Genomic DNA, 21,536 nt, shown 5'->3' with positions numbered 1-21,536 from the left:
ATTACCCAATAGTATCAACTTATTACAAACGTATCTCCAAATACGTAGAATAATCAAGCCTTTTTGTTATAAAGGCAACAATATCAAGAAGATATTGAAAATATCCATTTGGTCAATAATCTGAAAAAGGAGACCTAAAAATGCTGTATACTCTTAGGTAAGAATACATCATGAGCTCTTTGAATAGATAGTTGGTTGGGCTTCCAGGTGATTAGTTGGAGCTAGAGATTTTTGATCTCCTTAATATGTATCTGAGGTAGTGGATGAAGTAGCTTGACTCCACTGGGGAACTCAGATCTTTAATATTAGCTGATAGTCCATCAACAGTGTTCAGTGGGTTCACACACCACTTTAAGCCTTTAGACTCTTTCCAAGAGTAGGCACAAATATTTAGTCACTATTATTCCTTCTTATTTATAGTTATCATCTCTAAAATTAAATGTATTTAGTCATTTGACTCAAAGTTTATTTTTTCCAAAATACAATATGATTTAAAACTCACTTTTCATGCTCTCTCCTTTATTTCTATTTTATAATTCATATTTATATGTTAATTAGCAGACGCATAAAAATTTCTTTATCACTCTAATATTAAAAGTTAAATATACACAAGCTCAGGTGACAAGCATCTACAACAATCATTCGCTAAAAGTAATATAGTCCACACTGAAATGAAAACAAGATGGTCATCTTGTTCCAAAAGCAGTTGTAAGAAGTCCACTATGTGACAACTGTCAACACTAACCACTCTTAATTTTCAGCATTGAAACCAAAAATTATTAAGAATTTTCACACTACTTTTTAAGCCATGGAACTCCAGAGCAAGAAAAGTCTGAACTCTGTTCAATCTAGAGTTAGTTCAATTCTTTGTGTGTAGCACACTACACAAAGGCCAGAAACTCACTGAAGCAAATATATTTTTTAGTTTTCCACACTGGTTAATAAGAGAGAGTGTGTATGCCCCATCCCAAAAACTAGGTAGACAATACAAACTAAAATCCATGCTGTTGGGGGTCAGGGAGCATGGACTCCAAGTTGGGTAGGAAGGGAGGAAATGGTGAAAAGAGTGGTTACAGAAGGAGCAAGGGAGAGGAATTAATATTTTCAAAGTTCACTGTATGATCTCAAAGAATTAATAAAAATATCATTGAAAAAAGAGAAAGAGAACACATGCCTATTCTTTGGGATCTGGTATCACTACTTCTAACAGCAGTATTTTAGAAAAGTAAAGAAACTAATCAGATAAACTTTCAGCATGGGTGGAAGCATCTTCACAGTAAGGACCATGTGGGAGGTGTATGAGTGTATGTGGAGAGCATTCTTATCCTACCACTTCCCTTATTTACTTAGGGTGCTCTATTAAACACCCTTTTAGGAACACAACTTTTAAAGTCAATTTTTATTGAGACTGTTCCAAAAGCCAAGACCTTAGAAAAGCAACTGTTCCTTTCTGTTAACCTGAGACAGACAAATGGTGTGTCACATGTGCCATCTGCTGGTAAGAGAAAACAAAACCCCACGAGAGATTTTAAAAGTACTTTCATTTTCTTCTCCCTTTCTATGGGTTCTGGAAATCAAATTCCGGTATCAGGCTTACCAAGAAAGCACCTTTGTCTGCTAAGCCATCTTGCCTGCCACAGTCTAAAATTTCTTAAAGTGAATTTTCAATATATTCTCATTAATAGACATTAGAATCAATGCAGAAACTATAAAAGATTTCAAAGTTTAAATGAGAGTACAACGTTACACAATGGGACACAATCCAAGCTACAACTAGGCCAAATAGCCTAGTTATTGGTTTCAGAGCAACTAAATGCATCATTAAATCCCTTTTCAAACTTGTTCCATATGAAGATTTTAATAAAAATATTATATTGTTTAAAAGTGGGTATGAGCCGGGCAGTGGTGGCACACGCCTTTAATTCCAGCACTCGTGAGGCAGAGGCAGGTGGATCACTGTGAGTTTGAGGCCAGTCTGGTTAGAGTGAGTTCCAGGACAGGCTCCAAAGCTACAAAGAAATCCTGTCTCAAAAAATAAAAGAAAGGGAGGAAGGGAGGAAGGGAGGGAGGGAGGGAGGGAGGAAGCGAGCGAGCGAGTGAGCGAGCGAGCGAGCGAATAAAAGTGGGTATGATTTATTCCTTCAAATTCATTATCATTTGGTATAAAGAGCATAGCATGGACAGCTTTGCTGACGTGGCAATATCATCATATTAAAGCCAGAAGAACAGCGCATATCTTTCAAAGCAGGCTATCTTTAATGAAACATGAAGACTACATCAGGAAGATTTTGGGTTTATAAACATTTGCCTTTCAGAAATACAATAGATCATTAAGAGTAAGTTTTTATGAAGATCTAGGAACTAAATTCTCTTTTTAAATACATCACAGAAAGCTAAGTCAAATCAGGCTACTCAGATTTCTTAAATTCAGCATAGAATATTCTATTTAGTTAACCAAACTTGCTACTGCCAAATCAGTCATTTCCACATGATCCTTGTACTTCTAACTACAAAGAGAACATCCTGCATATCATGCAAGGAGTGGGAAATAAGGACTAGGCAGACAAAAGATTCTGTGGCCTCCATATTTCTATCCAAAATCCAGTGTTTAACACTGAAAATGTTTCAAGTGTTTTAGTCATCCAGGGAAAAAAAAGTATAGAAAACAGCAAATAAAGTAAAAAAACCAGAATCTCTCTCTTAATCTTACTTTACAAGCTCTTCTCTGGGAAGACAGGATTAAAGAGCTATGGACAAAGGGCAGTGTTGTCTTGTGGGCCTATCCTACCAAGTCTCACTTATTGCCACCATTGGCTAACATGCTCACAAATACTCACATGCACACTTATTTGTAGAGTTGTGCCAGGCATCCATTGGGCTTCTTTGTTTGTGCCGAAATGCCTCTTCCAATCTAGTCTCTGCCTTACGGGCACCAGTGCCATGAGGAGTTATTTGCTCTGCTGGTACTGATAAGCCTGCAAGCCACAGATAAGCGATACCTATTTAAATGTCCCCAGCTGCATAGATCAACAAAGTTTTTTAAAAAAATTTGAAATATAAAACTGAGTTTAAAAGTCATTTATTATACCTAGACAGTTTGTAATTCTGCTGAAATTGGGGTCTTTTGTTTTAAGATGGGAAAGTAACTTGATATTAAAATCATAAAAATAAAAATACTTAGCAGGCCATGGTACCTAATGCCTATAGAAGCCCCATTTTCACTCACTTTAATTCCAAAAGAGATACATTTCACAATATGACTGAGGGATAATAAGACTATACATATTGTCTAAAACTCATGGTCTCTGCTATCATAGAATGTATAGTAAGTGTACCGGGTCACTAAACTACATTCCCATCAATCTAGTTTCAACCTAGCTTGCTGCCTGTCACACCACAATGCCCTAAGTCTTACTTGCTGGCACCATCTCCTGAAGAGTAACCATTCCATCTCAATTTTCCCCATGTGACCATAAGTGCTAGTGCTTCTCACAGCTCTCTCAATAACCTAGCTTCTTACTGTAATATACAAAAAGCATCCTTTATGTGTATGGTTCTTAAAAGATGTTATATAATAATTATCACATCTCTTTAGTCCAAAGATCTCTAGCCTATAAGTCATATTTCTATTTGTCTATATCAATCTCTAACCAAGTATCATAAACATAGGCCAAATTAAAGATAACTGGTTCATCTTTAGACATACACACACACACACACACACACACACACAAATACAAACAGTTTACCTTATATGTTGCCTGTTTTGACTAGCAAAATTGGTTCTACCCATTTATTCAACTAGAAATATTCTTTCCCTTTAATGTGCCCTCTACTAGGCTAGGGATGTAGCTCAGGTTGACAGAGTGTTTGCCTAGTATGTACCAAGTTCTGGTTTTGATGCCCAGCAGTGTATGAACTGAGTGTGATAGCACAGGTCTGTATCTCAGTTTTTAGGAGGTAGAGAGAGAAAAATACATAGTGAATTTGAGGGCAGCCTGAGTTATATGAGAACAACTCTCAGAAAGAACGGAAGGCAGGCAGGCAGGCAGGCGGGCAGGCGGGCAGGCGGGCAGGTGAGCAGGCAGGCAAGCAGGCAGGCGGGCAAGACAATCACACGAAGTGTTCTCTACACATGTATCATTCATATGCCAATCTTATTTAGCTCCATTCTTCAGTCATTAAAATGCATATTGCTATACCGCCTTTTCCCCCCAGCTGTCTTACTGAGATACAGTTTATATAACATAAAAACCACCCATTTTAAGCATAAAATTGCTTTTAGCAAAGTACATTTTTGTAGTCACTCATAGAAACCTAATTTGAGATACCTGTCCCAGGCAGCTACTACTGTATGGTTTTCTCAACATACTTGCCATTTTACATGAAAGAACCATATTCAATAGATGGTCTTTCATTATTGCCTTACTTCAGTAGTGCTGTTTGTGAAGTCCAGTGTCATTTTATACTAATACTTCACTGAGTTATATAGACTATGGATAAACTATGCCTTGCTACTCACTAACCAGGTCATGGACATTTGTCTCTTTCCAGTTTTTATTTATTATGACTAACACTCACTCCTATGAACATTCATGTACATGTTCCATGTGGTCACATATTCATTTCTCTTAGAGTCCAAGGAAGAGAACTGCATAATGCAGCAAATCTATGTTTGCCTCTGTGGAAACTGAAACGTAGTTTTCCAAACTGACTCTCACAACTTTTAACTCAATCTTTCATTTTTCTAAAACACCGAGAACATGTTATTTCTTGCTGTTAAAATGATCTAACCAATCCCATTGCTTAAAATCAATGGGCTCTTCTACACTGGCATTTCTCTTCCTCCTACTAAAATTCCTCTAGGACACAGCTGTATACCCAATAAAAGCCATATGCTCATTCTGTGTCTCTAATTAAAAAATGACACATAAGTGTTAACACACTGGGGAAGTATTTATAAAAAGTTTAAGTACTAGTATTAGATGTGAAATGATGAAAACTAAGATCTCTTCAGCTATAAGTACAGATAGATACAACATAAATCATTTAAGAAATTTCACTAAGAAATACTTTATTTCTTTAACAAGCACCATGCACTCCAACTTTCACAGGTGAAGTTTTGAAATATCCTTGAGAATTTACATGACCCATGCTAGTATCAGAAATTCCTAAATACAAGGTTAATATTGGAGACAAAAAAGACATTCTGCTGTTCTGTGTATCACAGAAAGATGAACAAAATGAACAGAGACTGCTTCAGTAGCAAATCTATTTCTCTGACTTACCTCTTTTTATTCTTGCTTCCTTAATTTCTTCACAGAGTTTATTAAATTCTGGGTCCAGTTCAGCTGCGATGATGGCATGTGCAGTGTCCTTCAGGGTACAAGCTCTGTGTCTAATAATTTTGTCTGTTAAAAAAAGTCAGCATAAATTTATTTTAGATACAAATGGAATAAAATTAATGCAGGATTCCTTCAAAGTAAAATATATAAACATTTAAATTATAAAAACATTTTAGGTAAGAAAAGATTCAAGAGGTGGGTAAAGCCGGGCGGTGGTGGCGCACGCCTTTAATCCCAGCACTCGGGAGGCAGAGGCAGGCGGATCTCTGTGAGTTCGAGACCAGCCTGGTCTACAAGAGCTAGTTCCAGGACAGGCTCCAAAACCACAGAGAAACCCTGTCTCGAAAAAACCAAAAAAAAAAAAAACCCAAAAAAAAAAAAAAGAGGTGGGTAAAATATGAGCTAGTCTATCAATAGCTTGGAAAATTGGACCTTAAGACCTCAAAATACTAACTCTAATAAATCATTACCTCAAAATATGGTTTTATTTTTAATTTTTTTAGAAATTAAAAATAAAACATGATTTTCAATATAATTTTCTAAGAATTGGAGATATGCTATATGCCCCAGGAACTCATGGGGCCAGGCATACCGCTCAGTGGATAATACCTTAGCTGTGCAAGTCTGCAACCTGATTTCTATCCCTGGAACCCATGTAAATGTAGAAGAGAATGAACTCTACAAAGCGCTCCACTGATGCCCTCACTCTCAGATGGCGTGTACACCCATACACATACAAATAAACAAAACTAAAAGATCATTTTTTTTAAAACCAGAGTAGCTAGTCAAAACTGTGCTAAAGAACACAAAAGGGAGATCTCTCTTAAATTGTGACAAAACCATATAAATACAGAAAAACTACCTAATCAAGGCATGCAAGATACTATGTAAATAGCAGCCAAATGTGACATTATACACTTATAACCTAGCACTTGGATCCCCAATTCCAAGCAGTCCTAGCTACTGCACATAATCTTGTCAGAGAAACACAGCAGTACACAAAGCCCAACTCACAACATCAGTGAGCAGAAGCAGGGAGAAGAACCTGGGGTTCGAGGTACCACAGCTAAAGTGATACTATGAAACAGTGTCTCCCTCACAGGTTATAGGAAAGACTGGATGAACAATGTAGTATCAATGGTGCCCTTTGGAGTTATGGTACTCCAGATGTGAAAAGGTGGATAAATGCAAGATAACTTAAAACAGTTTGCTCCTGGAACAGTAGTGCACACCTCTGAGGGGAAAAAGAAGGATCCATTCTAGGTCATTATCTGCTATGCAACAAGTTCTAGTTCAGTGTAGGCAACATAAGACCGTATTTCAAAACAAAAATTAAACAAAAACAAAGAATCCAAAATTAAAAAAATACTTTTCTCTCTGTAGTAAAGGCATAAAGTATAAAAGCTCTTTTATTTATAACACTATATTATAGCTTATTGTGGAAATCTCATAAAAACAAACGTGCAACCACTGGTATATTTCTTTCTGAGAAATGGTCTCTAAATTCAACACTGTTCACAATAGTAGAAAAACTGAAGTGACAACTACACAGAAGTATCACCCCCCCCAAAATCAACCAGACATGTTTCCAACAAAATCACAATTTTCAGACTACATAGGAAAGTAGCATTAAATAGTCTTTCAGCTAGAGAGAGAAAGAAGGCTTGCTGCTCCTATTCCAGAGGACCAGAGTTCAGTTCCTAGTCCCATTTCAGGCAGCTCACAACCACTGTAACTCTAGCTACAGAGAATCTGATACCCTCTTCTGGCCTCTGCAGACATACACACATACATGCACATACCCACATAGATATATACATACACATAAATTGTTTTAATCTTTAAATTTACCTCATACATAAAAAGCCTTCTCTCTCAAAAGAGAAAACAAATAACAACAAAAATACAAGACACTAATCTGACTGATGGCTATGAAGAAAGTCAGTGGGCTTGGCAAATTTCACCTGAGTTCTGAGGAGTCTCTCAAGGAAGAGGCACTTGGACAGATATGTGAACAAGCTTTGGAGCCGCAGAGAGAGGAGTCTATACTGCAGGTACAGACTGTGCCACGTTCAAGAGCTAGGAGAGTTCATGAATCTAAAATGTTCCCTGATGGAGAGAGCTCAATAGCCAAGACTAGAACAAGTGCCAGGTCTTCTCCAAAGAGTTCAGAACTTATTCTACAAGCAATCCAAGGTCACTGAAAAGCCACGAACAGGAAGCAATAGGACGCAAACTCACTCTGGCTGTTATAAGGAGACTGGACTGAGAGAGATTAGGGTACAATCCAGAAGCATAACCACAAAGTTGTTTCTGGAAGTGAGAGAGACCACAACTAGAACTGGGGTGATGATGATGATGATGAGAGAGAGAGAGAGAGAGAGAGAGAGAGAGAGAGAGAGAGAGAGAGAGAGAGAGAGAGAGAGAGAGAGAGAGAGAGATTACAGATCTGAAATGGGATCTCAACTACAGAAAAGGGTGATAAAAACAGATGAGAGGGTTTGATAACTATCAAACATAATTCTCTAGCTTTTTGCATCCAAAAGGGGAAAGGGAGAGGGAGAAGCACATTTATAAAGACACACACACACAAAAACAACATGGAATATATAGAGGAAGGAAGACAGGAAAAGTTAGAGATTACCTTTAATGAATTTAGCTTTAGGCATTTTGGTTTTAAGATGCTTAAAAAAATATCCCAATAGAGATATATAAGCACATGAACCCAGGCTCAATACTTCTATTAATGACCAAACAACCACTGATTTTTTTTCAATCTGCATGTATTTTTTTCAAAAATATATTTTATATATATAAGCACATCTGCATGTGCTGCCCTCAGAGGCCCAAAGAGGGTGTCAGATTCCCTCAAGCTGCAGTTATAGACAAGTAACTCCCAATTTGGGAGCTGAGAACCAAGCCTAGATCCTCTCCAAGAGTAATTCTTCTGCTTCATCCTTGCAAGTGGATCCAACTGTCTTTAATTCATAAGTCTTTTATGTTTGTTTGTTTGATTGATTGATTGGTTAGTTGGTCAGTTGGTTTTTTGAAACAGGGTTTCTCTGTTTAACAGCCCTTGCTCTGTAGACCAAGCTGGCCTTGGACTCACAGAGATCTGATTGCCTCTGCCTCCTTAAGTGCTGAGTGCTGGGATTAAAGACGAGTGCCTGGCTCGAGTCTTTTGTTTTTAAATTGGGGTGTTTACTGCCTACTAAATTCTGAGGTATGTTTTAATGTTTTGGATATAGGTTTAAGCTCTTACGTTTCAGTATATGATCCATTGAGTCAACTTTTTTTTTTTTTCAGAGTTTAGATGTTTTTATTCACTGACCAGAAGAGGGTCTCAAGAACATCAAGGTGACCAAGACTGATATACTAGCACCTGGACCAAGCCCATCACGGAGCACTCAGTGTTCACCATCACTGGGCAGGGGGTTTGGGAAATTTTGATTACATAACTGATACCTAATTGTTCCATCACTATTTGTTGAAAAGATATTTAGGTCAAGAATTTTCTCAGCCATTTATGCTTTCAATGCAAATATCATATATCTTTTGTCAGATTTCCTCCTATTATAAGTTTTTGATGCTATTGTAACTAGTACTTATTTCTTTTAGATTTATTTATTCTATCTGATGTGTATGAGTGTTTTGCCTGCATGTATGTTTGTGTAAATATTGGTGTCTGGTGCCAAAGAAGATCAGAAAAGGACATAAAAGAAGGAGTAGATATGATTAAGATACATTGTACACATGTCTGAAATTTTAAAAGAATTAAAAATATTCTAAAAATAAATAAATAAAAATAATGAAATTCTATACAGTTAGGGTTGTGCCATACATAATTCTTACAGGGTGAACTTCATCCCCTCAAAATATATATGTCAAAGTCTGAGCCCCTACTGTGACTGTATTTGGAAATAAGCCATTGTTAAGAGGCAATTAAGATTAAAAAGGAGGGTGGGCTCTAACCCACAGTGCTTGATGCTCTTTTAAAGGAGATCTGAACACTCCAAGAAAAGTACGCACAGTGGAGAAAAGGCGACAGGGAGAGGCCATTAAGTAAACCAAGAAGAGTGGTCGGTCTTGGGAGAAATCAAAGTTGTTGACTCAACTTGAACTAATTCACCTCCCACACTGAGAAAAAACTGCTTAGACCTCCTGGTGTGTCATGTTTTGTATGTTGGTTCTAGTGGATAAGTAAAAAGGCATACAGACCAATATCTGCCATACAGGAGTCATATTACTGATCTATCATAATACTGATACAGGTTATATAATCTGTTACTCAAGGAGTAACAGCATCACAGACATTCTTATATACCAAGTATCCTGCAAAGTAATTAAGGCATGGTCATAAGCACTAACAGAAATATAAGTGAGTTTGGTTATGTTTGAAATTTATGAGGTACAACTATGACAAAGTTGGAAATGTACTGGGTAGATTATAGGTGGCTCCAAAATATGAGTGCCTCTGAGAACTCTGATCCCAGGCAATTGATACAAAATGTTAGGATTCTGTGAAGACTGTAAGACTAAGGATGAATGTCAGCAAAATTGATCAAATGATGATAGGTCTAAGAATTGTCCTAGAGGTAAGGTAAGACCAACAATGCAGAATGGTCAAACTTCACTCATCATGTCCTATCCCTAGGACAACAATTATTAGAGTCAAATGTCTGACCCTGATCACATTTAGAAGCTACAAGTTAAATAAATTCCTTATCACTTCACATTTAATTTCTATCCATATCATCTTGTGTGAGATAATCTGGTAAACATGTAGCAATATTTAACTTCCAAAGACTTTTATCTTCTCTGTATAAGTAGTTCCCCCATACCCTCCAAGTGATCATGTGTTCTGCCAAGGAGAACAATGTAAACATTTAAATACTCATGGGACCTTGTAAAAGTAATTCAACATTCATGCAATTTCCACTTGCTACACAACAGATCCTGAGGTTTTACAAGTATATACATAACAAGGGGCTCTGCTGCTTAAAAAAAAATTGTTCCCTTGTTGACTAAAGATGAGAGGTAAGGTGTGAAGACAGCAAACATTCCTGAACTATGACCCTCTTTGTATCGATCTTTAAGGAACAGAGGAGGAAAGTCTTAAGTATAGCACATAAGCTCCACCTATGAAACAGAGCGTGGCCTCTAGTAAACCATCACATTCTACAGAAAAGGTAATGCTGCATCAGAAAGCATTGCTTCTTCCTTGAAACTAGATATTTATATCAACAGGGTTATAATAAATTATCTAGGGGAAAATTAGATTTATTTCCTAAACTAGCTTTCTCTAACAAGCATTTACGCTCATTTTCATAGTCCCTAAATTTGTTTACAAATAAGTTTAAAGTGTGATTTGGGAACTGTAATAAACACAAAGCGGGGGGAGTCATCCTAGAGCATGTATGTACATAGCTACTATGGAACCCCAAACTTAAAACTACAATTTAAATACTAATGAGAATATAAAAATATAAATAACACCAGGCAGTGGTGGCACACGCCTTTAATCCTAGCACTCAGGAGGCAGAGGCAGGATTAAACTATGAGTTTGAGGCCAGTCTGGTCTACAGAGCGAGTTCCAGGACAGTCAGGGCTATGAAGAAAAACCCTGTCTTGAAACGCCCCACTGTCTCAAAAAGAATATAAATAGCAAAAGTCAATCTTCAAGGAATATTTCCCAGCTAAAAGGATTTATGCTAGGGACTTGACATAATTAATTTGAACAATAGGAAAATGGCAACACCATAACATTCAACAAAATACACTTTCTTACAACAACCCCAAATAACAAATTCTATTGTTATCCCTACTATAAAAATGGGAAAACTAAGATTTAGAAAACTTGACTTGATCACCATCAACTAGAGAACAGCAGTGCAGACACAAGCATAGGTCTAAATATGGCACTCACCTTCCCACCACACTACACCATACCACACCAGAAGCTGAGGTCACAAGGTCAAAGGCACACACAGCCACTCCCATCTGATCCTATCTGACAAAGGAAGGCCATGTTTCTCAACACCCATTCTGATGCAAGATGACATCATGCTAGAAGAAGAAACCCTCATGGACATAAAATTGCTGCACTAGTTAACAGTGGCCCAAACAAAATATGAAGAAATACATACAACTACATTATAATTTTTATTTGGGAGGTACTAAGGGATGAAATTCAGGGCCTCACACAATTTAGGAAAGTTCTCAATCACTGTGCTAGACCTCTAGCCCTTTCTTTCTTTCTTTCTTTCTTTCTTTCTTTCTTTCTTTCTTTCTTTCTTTCTTTCTTTCTTTCTATTTTGGGGTCTTATTAAGTTTCTGGAATTACAGATCTGTGCCAGACATTTTATAAAAATATTTATTTATAGTTATGATAGAGGAAAAAAGAACTAATATGTCCGGGAATAGGCCATTAGCTATATTATATCTATAATTTTTAACCTACTCATTAAGAAGAGTTTCAAAAATGTTAAAGGAATGAAAAAAATATAAGAATTACATAATTTTACAGGAAAAAAGATAAACAAAAATTGTTCAACATTCTTAGCCATCAGGAAAATGGGAATTAAAACTACACTGAGGTTTTTTGTTTCTCCCAACCCTCTCAGAATGTCTATAATGAACACGCTACGATGTGGGTAAAGAGGAACCCTTATAAAATACTGGTGGAAATGTAAACCTGTGCAACCACTATGAAATAAATAAACTAAAAATAGAACTACCATATGATACAAGCATATCTATCCTCTCCTGGTCATATACCCAAAAGAACCTAAGTCAGAACACAGGAGGCTCTTGCATGACCATGCTTACTGCAGCACTGTTCATAGTAGCCAGGGCCTGGAGCCAGCCTAGATATTATCACATGGATGAAAAATGTGTAATTTACACACATGAAAAGGAGTTTCATCCATATACAAATAAAAATGAAATCAAGTCATTTGCAAGAAAATGAATGCAACTGGTAATCATGTTAAGTGAACTATGAGCAAGGAAAGCACAATGATCTACAAAAAATAATGCATATTATTTAGAAATGCAGGTAAAACACTATATATATAATAAAATTTAAAAACCCTATTATGTATACTAACAAAAAGTAACAATAATCATATCTTTTTGTTTTGTTTTTGTCTTTTAAGACAGGGTTTCTCTGTGCAGTTTTAGTGCCTGTTTTGGACTAGCTATTGTAGACCAGGCTGGCTAATGTGTGTATATATTCTTCAGACTTAGACATTAAGTAATGAGACTGCAGATTGCTGAACTTTCTTATTGTCTTATTTTCAAAGACATATATAATTTAAAAAAATAGGTTCTGGAGAGATGACTCAAGGGTTAAAAGCACCAGCTTGTCTAATAGAAAGATCCAGGTTTGGTTCCCAGCACCCAACAGTTCACATCTACCTGTAAAGTGAGTTCCGGGGGCTCTGACTCCCTCTTCTGGCTCCCACTGGTACCAAGCATGCACACAGTACAATTTTCAGGCCAACGCTCATGCACATTAAATAAACCCACAAAACTATAACAAACAAATATCTTATACATAAATGTTAAGAACTAGTGCCCACCAAGCCTTACTATGTAAATATTTTATTTTGTTTCTGAACTTGAAATAGGATATTATCAATTAGTATGGTCTAAATTCAGGTGAGAAGTAATTTCATGTAGAACGGAGAAATCCAGGTCATTCTGCTGCATAGCTGAAGTTGAGAACCACTGTTCCCAAATACAGGTATAGTATCTTTAAAGATCAGAAACCAACATAAATGCTTTAAAAAATAGTATTTTGTGTATCACCTAGTGAAGAAATAAAATCCTCAATGAGTGAGAAAAAGGAAAAAAAAAAAAAAAAACAGCTCCTGGTAGCTAAGAGTTATCCTAGCATAACCAGCTTAATCTTAGCATACTCATGTTAAAAACAACACACAAAGCCACTGTGTGACCATGATGGGCCAAATAAAAAGACAACTCTGTAATTATATCTAAGCACAGAACAAAACATGAACACTGTCCTAAGCACAAAAATGACCACACATAATTATATGCTCACTAAAACCAATGTCCTGCTTAAGGGTATTAGCACTGCTTGATTCTTCTGATTCTGATACACACACACACACACACACACACTTAAAAATATTTGAGGTAGGGGAGACGTGACTACAGGTATGTGGAGTTCAGAGGACAAACTGCAGAAATAGATGCTCCCCTTCCACCATGTGGAAGGGTCCAAGGATCAAACTCAGGTCTCAAGCTTTACCTGATGAGCTATCTCAGGTAAACCCAGCTCACTTCCTAGGTTCTAAAAATAAATATCTAATCACAAAATGGTCTTGCTACCTAGCAACATCCAATTCACTGCTAAGTTCCACTTCCTCCCACTTTCCCTAAGATTATATACAGAATACCAAATCTTTTATGATTCCCAAAGACATGCATTTTTGTTATAAGAATCATCCCTCTTTACAATAAATCCATCTTGTTTAACTATAGATATGTTCTTAGTGATTTTCTCCGGATGACAATGACAAGAGTTGGAACTACATATATGTTCAACCTGCAGCCCATGAGCTACATGATTTCCAGGATAGCTACAAATCCGACCTAACACATTTGATGATAGTATCATGTCACTATGTCAAAAGAATGGACACCTCTGGAAAGTATAAGATGGAATTAGGAGTAAAATAAAATTATGTAAGAATACCTCCAATAAATATACAGAAAGGATAACATTCTATAGGAAAATTCTGTTACATAGGGCTAGGTATGATGACACACAGGGCTGGGAATGGTAACACACACCTCTAATCCCAGCATTCAGGAGACGAAGGCAGGAGGATCTCTGTGAGTCTGAGACCAGCCTAGATTACATTACTGAGCTCTAGGCAAGACAGAGCTATACAATAAGATTCTGTCTTTATTTTTTTAAGTTTGAAATATAAACTTATCAGTTCCTGACTTTCCACAAATTAAAAATTTTCTATTTAGTGGCTCTACTGATGACTACTGATGTTGGCTAAACAAACAAATTTTAAGTTAAGTTCACTTGCCAACTTATTCCATCAATCTGAACAAAATTAGAATTCAGTGTAAAAATTAAAAGGAAAATGAAAACTAAATCTTAGACAAAAACATAGTGCCTAGAACTGTAAAACTTTCTGGCACAGTGTTTCCAAGTAGGTTATTACTTTCTCAAAGTTCCTGAATACATTCATTTATCAGTCTAAAATGGGCACACTTGAATGCAGAAACTGGCACCTTGCCCTAAGTGTCCTTACCTCCGGGGTCCTTGTCTGGATTGTATTCTAAAGCATTGCTACAGATGAGGTCAATATCTTGAAGGAAATCTTTAGCCGTTAGATAATTATGTTTATCAATTTTAGTTATTACTGTTGATAAATCCATTGGTTCTTTGATTACTTCAAGATAATCTGAAACCTAAAACAAATAGGATGCTTTAATGAAAATTACATCTGGCTTTTTATATGCTTTAGTTCACAAAAGCACAAATTAAAAACAGAATACTTTAAAACTTAAATCTAAGTAGCTAATTATATAAGAGTAAAATTACAATGCTTTTTATGTTACTAATGTTACTATCTGACATACTTTCCATGAAAAGCTTCACGGTGCTCATCTTGAAATTTGAAACCAACAGTCAGTTTTTGGTTTTTAAATCTTTTGGGTTTATCTGAGAAGATAATGTGTGGGTAAAGTACCCAATAAGCATCAGTAACTGTGCTACCTCAAGAAATGGGGGGGTAGGGGGTTAGGAGAGATTTTTTTCATATTAATACAGAATTTCTGGTATATGTTTTAAATTTTTTTCAACAAAACTTTCTTTTTTAACTCTATAAGGTGAACCATTTCATGGGAAGTATTTTCTACTCCTTTGGAGTCATTACACACATTTTGTGTCAATTAAATAAGTATTTTTTTTCTAACTTGTAAAGAGCTTGCTGGACTTGCCTCTACATATAAATGACTCTACAGCAAGACATTCAGTCAGGATTTATAAAGTAAGTTTTATGTTTTAATGTCATATCACCAGTAGGGAAGGATTAGCAAGCTGTATTTATTGTTTTCTCAAGTGGAAACCTCAGTAAACTGTAATCTGAAAGCAGTTTGAGCAATGTCTAAAACTAGCACAGGACCAACTTCTGGGCAGTTTCTGCTGTCTGTTTTCATATAGCTTCCAATGACACTGATAACATGATTTTAAGTTTATACACAGACTCGTGCATACCCATGCATGCATGTAATTTGTGCATGTTTTTCAAATTTTAAGGTCATTCATAAGTTGTGTGACTGTCAGCTCTAAGTGGGATCTTATTGCAGGCAGGAATGGAACTATTAGTTGGACTCTAAGGTCTAGCCATGGTATAAAAGTGGAAACAAATTTTTATAAAAGGAAAGGCATTTAGAGTTTATAAAAGAGTATGAAATTTTAGCACATACTTAGTTTTAAATTCAGTATGTTTTTAATATTTTGCTTTCTTCAAATGACTTTAAATTTGATAGTATTAGCCACTTCTAATGCATTATTTGAGCACATACTTTTATATCTTAAACGACTTAGGAATTATCTTGTTTTCCCTTTTCTATTCTTCCCCTGCTACTCCTGCTTCAGTTTTGAGAGCAAGACCAGAATGAACCTAAGACAGAAAGGAGGATCATAACATTAACTAAAATTATTACCTAAACCTTAGCTAAATTATTACCTAAACCTTACCTAAACCTCTTCCTTTCTATTTCTTTACCATGATTTATAAAACATATTCTCTTAAAGATGGAAGCAATCTGCCAAAATTTTGTGATTAGGAAGAAAAAAGTTTCTTGAGCAAGAAGAAAACTAGTTTATCTGAGCCTGAGAAGCAGGGCTGGGGTATTGCTTGGCTGGTGGAACAGTTGCCATGCATGCAAGATCCTGGGCTTAGTTCTTAAGACCATAAAAGGAAATCTTTAATGATTATTTCAGATGAAAATCCTACAAGTGGTTTTTTTTTTTTTAGCTAAAAGCATATATTATACATATCTTACATGTCCTGCTATTTCAGTGGGAAAAGGCGGGAAGATAGCTAAGACAGAAAAGATGAAAGACTGAGGGGCTTTCAAGCATGGTGATGCACGCCTATAATCCCCAAATTTGGGAGTTGGAGGACTGCAAGTTCAAAGTCATCCAGGTCAACATAATAAGACTCTGTCTCAAATTTAAAAAGTAAAAGACTGTAGGCTTTAAATTTGAAAAACCTTCCCAAACTTGGCTGTCACTAACCAACTTCCTCAACTGAACTAGTAGAAAAGTAACAAAGTGACCTTGGATGTTTTTTGAAAAAGTATCAAATGGACTACTACACATTGTGGATAAAATCCAAATAAGAATTCTGACAGTCCCTTTATTAAAGAAGAAGGGGAAGATGTGTATTCTCAGAGTTGTTGAAGGGAAAATGTAACGCTAACCCATTCTTCCCAGTCACAGATGACATAATGGTTCCAAAGGAATCTGCTCAGGTCCAAAAACACAGATTTCACAATTAGGACACACATTAAACTTTGAATCGTTTTATAATTCAAATTTTTTAAATGACAAAAAAAAAAAAAAACTAAAAACACCAAAACTGCTCAAACATGGAGTCTGAACTTGTAAGGAGAAGGCAAGTAAAGATTATACTGTGGTCATCCACACTATATTATCCCAGGATAAAGTTGGGTTTTTTTGTTTGTTTTTAATTGACAGCATTCTAATGTATTCCAAATGGAAAATTCCTTTTCTCACCATCACAAACCAAGTTCCCACAATTACACAGAACAATACACATACAAAGTGAGGAATTTTCCACTGGGAGCAGAGAAACTCTTTGGAGAGGACAGATTAAGTGCATGGGATGTGCGACTTAACAAGAGGCCTTTCTAAAACAGAAAGACTTTACTGCCTCTTTTCACAGTTACAAACAGTTAAGGAAATGCCAGTACTGGCATCAAAGCATTGATACCAATGTACATTTAAAAGCAGGATTTATCCTGGAATAAAAATAGTCTATTATGGACATTTTGCAAAAGTAAATTTTAATCCTCTTCTTAAATTGAAGAGTAGGTGATCACAGATAGCAATAATAATTAAGAGGACATATACAAATTGGTCACTAATTTCACTCAAAAGTCGCCAGATGTTTGCTGATGACACTGGTAGTTATTATATTACATGGATTAAAATTTTATAGGCTAGGGGTAATATTCATCCATGCCTTTGCTTTTTTTCCTTCCAAAAAAGATGTCAATATTTTTTTTCTTTTAGCCAGTTCAACTTCACTGTTTGCACACTACTGAAACAAGACCTCTTCAATATCCACCGGTTTGCTGAAGATGTTAAAGCGTTTATCTGTGGCCAGCCTCTTGGTAACATCCCTGAGAAACAACCGCAACTCTCTTAATGTATTTTCCTCCTGGTCTTCCATCCGATTTTTTTCTGATTCCGATAACTGACGAGGAGGAGATGGTAATGCAAGTGGAAGCACTTCCATAGCACACAGAGCTAAAAGAGAGAGAGAGAGAGAGAGAGAGAGAGAGAGAGAGAGAGAGAGAGAGAGAGAGAGAGAGAGAGAGAGAGAGAGAAGAAAAGTGTTAAGATTTTAACATGGTAAGCCAGGGCTCAATTGGACTTTGTACATTCTCCCAAAACAATCTTTAAAAGAAAGGAAATTACAAGTGTATGTGAACCATGAAAACCCAATAAGTAAAACTTCATATGGAAATTAAGAGAATAACTTCACCTTACTGAATAATTACAATAAGTCCCCTAGCCCTCTAAGAATTCTACCCTCATATTTTGTTATTATTTATCCATTTTATTACTGAAATGTTTTATTTTCTACTGTAAAGTGCTAAGAGATGTTCATATAATCTTCATTATATTCTTTAGTCAGACGTATGGATTACAAAAATTATCTTTCAAGCCAGGTGTGGCAACACATACATTTAATCCCAGCACTCTGGGAGGCAGAGGTAGGAGATCTCTGTGAGTTCCAGGGGGCTAGAGCAACACAGTTGAGATCCTGTTTCAAAACAAAATGAAACAAAAACAAAATACCACAACTTTCATAAAAGCTTTTTAATTTTAATAAAGACGAAAAATATTTTAGTTTGTTTTCCTGGCATCATACTAAAGCTCAGGACTCAAATGCTAAGTATTTTGACTAAATCTTTAACATGAAAAAAGAAACTCAATAAAGCAACTCAAAGAGGAAAAATAAAAAGTGGTGGCTCATGCCTGTAATCCTACTGTTCAGGACGCTATAGGAAAATCATGAGCTCAAGGTCTCTGTCTCAAAAAATATAAAAAGGCAGTAAGATAGCTCGGTGGGTAAAGTACTTCCTTGAGGCTTAAATTCAATCTCCAGAATCCACATAAAGGTACAAGGAAATAACCAACTTCACAGAGTTGTCCATCAAACACAAGCACAATAAGTAATGAATTTAAAACATAAAGAAAAATAAAATATTAAAAAGAAAAAAAAATAGAAAATCCAAGCCAGGCATCATTATTCATTCCCAGCACTTAGATTACTGAAGCACAAAGTTCATGGCTAGCTTGGGTTACAGATGAGTCTACATCAAAATAAATAAAAAAATAAATTAACATAGATGGGACTAAAAATAGACTTATCTAAGAGTATATATATTATGTTATAAATAATGTCATATTATATATTATATGAATATATTAAATTAATAATATATAACATAACATATAAACAACAACAAAACAAGTAGATATTTATAGAAACGTAAGAACATAACAGGAAAGAAAAATATTTAGTATCCTACAAGAACCGTTAAAAGACATGTAAAGAACAAGGGGTGGGGTTAGGAGATAACAAAGTAGTTCTGGAGGACTTGGAAAGAGTAGGTGTATTAAAATACACTTGTGTTGGGGCTGGAGAGGTGGTTCAGTGGTTAAGAGCACTAGCTGCTCTTCCAGAGGACCTGATTCAACTCCTATCACCCCTATGTAACCTCAGTTTCAGGAGACCTGACACCCTCACAAGGACATATAAGCAGGCAAAACACTAATGTTCATAAATAAAGAAAATATTAAAAAATATATTGAGATATATAAGAAATTCTCAAAGAATTAATTTAAATGGCATTTTTAAAATGGGTACTATGGGTTTAAAATATTAAAAATATACTGAGATATGTATGAAATCTCAAAGAATTAATTTAAATGGCATTTTTTAAATGGGCAATATGGTTTTAAAATTATCTTAACAAAAATATTTATTTCCTCATAACGTTGAAAGATTAAGGAGCAGGACTGCACCTTTTATGTACCTTTACAAGTGGGGGAAATAAATCCTCTTCAATGTCTTAGACTGCAGGTCTTTCCTAATTCAGAGAGTTGAAACCCAACAAATTCTTTAGCTTTTCTTAATACCATTGCTCCAAACTAAAGAAAAATAAAATGCTTAAAACAAGGCTATGGAAGTCTTTCAAACCATCATAATATATTCTAAATATTATTTTAGAAACTTTTCAAGTAAGCCAGAAAAGGCCATATTCTAACCCACTTTGACTGTCAAACTTCACAGTCAACGTGTCTGAGTCTGTTATCGCCTAGGAGGTTTACCTCTAGTTTTGTGTAAGGAAGTGTCTAGTGAGGTCTAAATGAAGAGGGTGGACATTTGGAATGTGGGTAGCACCACCCAATGGACTGGGGCCCCAGGGGAAGGAAACACACTGAGCACCAGCATTCCCCACCAGGCTTCCTGGCTGCAGACACACAATCAGTGTCTTGTTCTCCCTCCACTGTGATACTTTTCTTATCAGGATCAACCGCATCTACTCAAAATGTGAGCCACAACAAGGTCTCCTTCCTTAAGTATTTTTTGTCATGCATTTTATAACAACAAAGAGAAAAATAACTAACACACCACCTCTTAGACGATCAAATCTGCCCTGGTCCACAAAGGTATAACTTCTGTTATTCACAACCTGCCATTTCTAGTCCGGATACTTCAGATAACTGAAACTGAGTAGAACTGTTAACTTTTTCCCCTTGGCTTTTTCGGCTGTTGAATGCAGACTCTACCAGAAGCTCTGAAGTGCTTGATAAAACTTTAACAAAGATATAATTCTCAATCTTGGATCAAGTAAACACACGGCCGTTTTCAACATGTCCACTAGGTCAATGAGATAGCTCAGTGAGTAAAGAAAGGTGTTGGCCACCAAGACTAAATATTTCTTTTTTAAAAATTTTCTTTTCTTTTATTACTTTTTAAAAGGAAGACAAACTATCTTTATTCATTTTGCATACCAATTCCAGTTGCCACTTCCTCCCCTCCTCCCATTCCCACTACCTATCCCCCCCCAACTCCAACACCCACCCACTAAACAGAGAGGGTAAAGTACATTGCTTTGGAAAAGGTTCAAGCCCCCTCCCCAGTACTATATCTAAGCTGAGCAAGGTATCCATCCAAAAAGAATAGGTTCCCCAAAAGCCAGTACAAGCAGCAGAAATAAATCCTGGTGCCACTGCCAGTGGCCCCGCAGTCTGACCCAGCCATAGCTATAAAACTCTCACCCAAATTCAGAGGAACTAGTTTTATGGAGGGAGCCATTATGGGACTAGCAAGAAACCTGGCACTAGAGAAATTGCCAGGAATCAACAAGGATGACCCCAGCTAAGGCGTGAAACAACAAAGGAGAAGGTATCTGAACTGGCCTTGCCCTGTAGTCAGACTGATAAATATCTTAAATATCACCATAGAACTTTCATCCAGCAATTGATAAAAACAGAGCAGAGACCCGCATTGGAGCACTAGACTAGCTCCCAAAGTCCAATTGAAGAGTGGGAGGAGTGAGAAAATGAGCAAAGAGGTCAAGACCATGACAGGTACACACACTGAAACAGTTTACCTGAGCTAATGGGAGCTCACCAACTCCAGCCGGACAGGGAAGGAACCAGCATAGGACCTGAATATTTCTTAATTCCATTCTGTCGTTTTTCTTATAAAGGCTTTTGGGACTTACCAGTATGCTTCCTTCGTGGTGGTGCCAATGATGCCTGATGGAGTATGAGTTCTTGGAAAAATTTTCTTCGATCTTCTTCAATAGGCCTTTGAATATATAATACCTCTTCATATTGTATTCTAAAGATACATTTAACCTATACAT

General features: G+C 36.3%; 1 protein-coding gene across 3 annotated transcripts in view; it reads right to left on the bottom strand.

Annotated features, from left to right (window-relative positions):
* The window catches only part of Atad2b (ATPase family AAA domain containing 2B), a 132,567-nt gene that overhangs the window by 17,170 nt on the left and 93,861 nt on the right, over positions 1-21,536 (bottom strand). Inside the window, exons 20-24 of one of the 3 annotated variants that reach the window (XM_057769870.1) lie at positions 21,393-21,528; positions 17,699-17,895; positions 14,642-14,801; positions 5,289-5,411; positions 2,838-2,975 (exon numbers count right to left, since the gene is read on the bottom strand). In XM_057769870.1, the coding sequence (XP_057625853.1) occupies positions 2,838-2,975; positions 5,289-5,411; positions 14,642-14,801; positions 17,699-17,895; positions 21,393-21,528 (754 nt within the window). The remainder of the gene's footprint in view (positions 1-2,837; positions 2,976-5,288; positions 5,412-14,641; positions 14,802-17,698; positions 17,896-21,392; positions 21,529-21,536) is intronic. The other 2 variants (XM_057769876.1, XM_057769882.1) reach the window with 2 other exon arrangements.

This window comes from Chionomys nivalis, chromosome 1, assembly GCF_950005125.1.
Source record: "Chionomys nivalis chromosome 1, mChiNiv1.1, whole genome shotgun sequence".
NCBI classification, from domain to species: Eukaryota; Metazoa; Chordata; class Mammalia; order Rodentia; family Cricetidae; genus Chionomys; species Chionomys nivalis.
The sequence above is the reverse complement of the archived record's forward strand: the minus strand, read 5'-3'. Positions and strand labels throughout refer to the sequence as shown.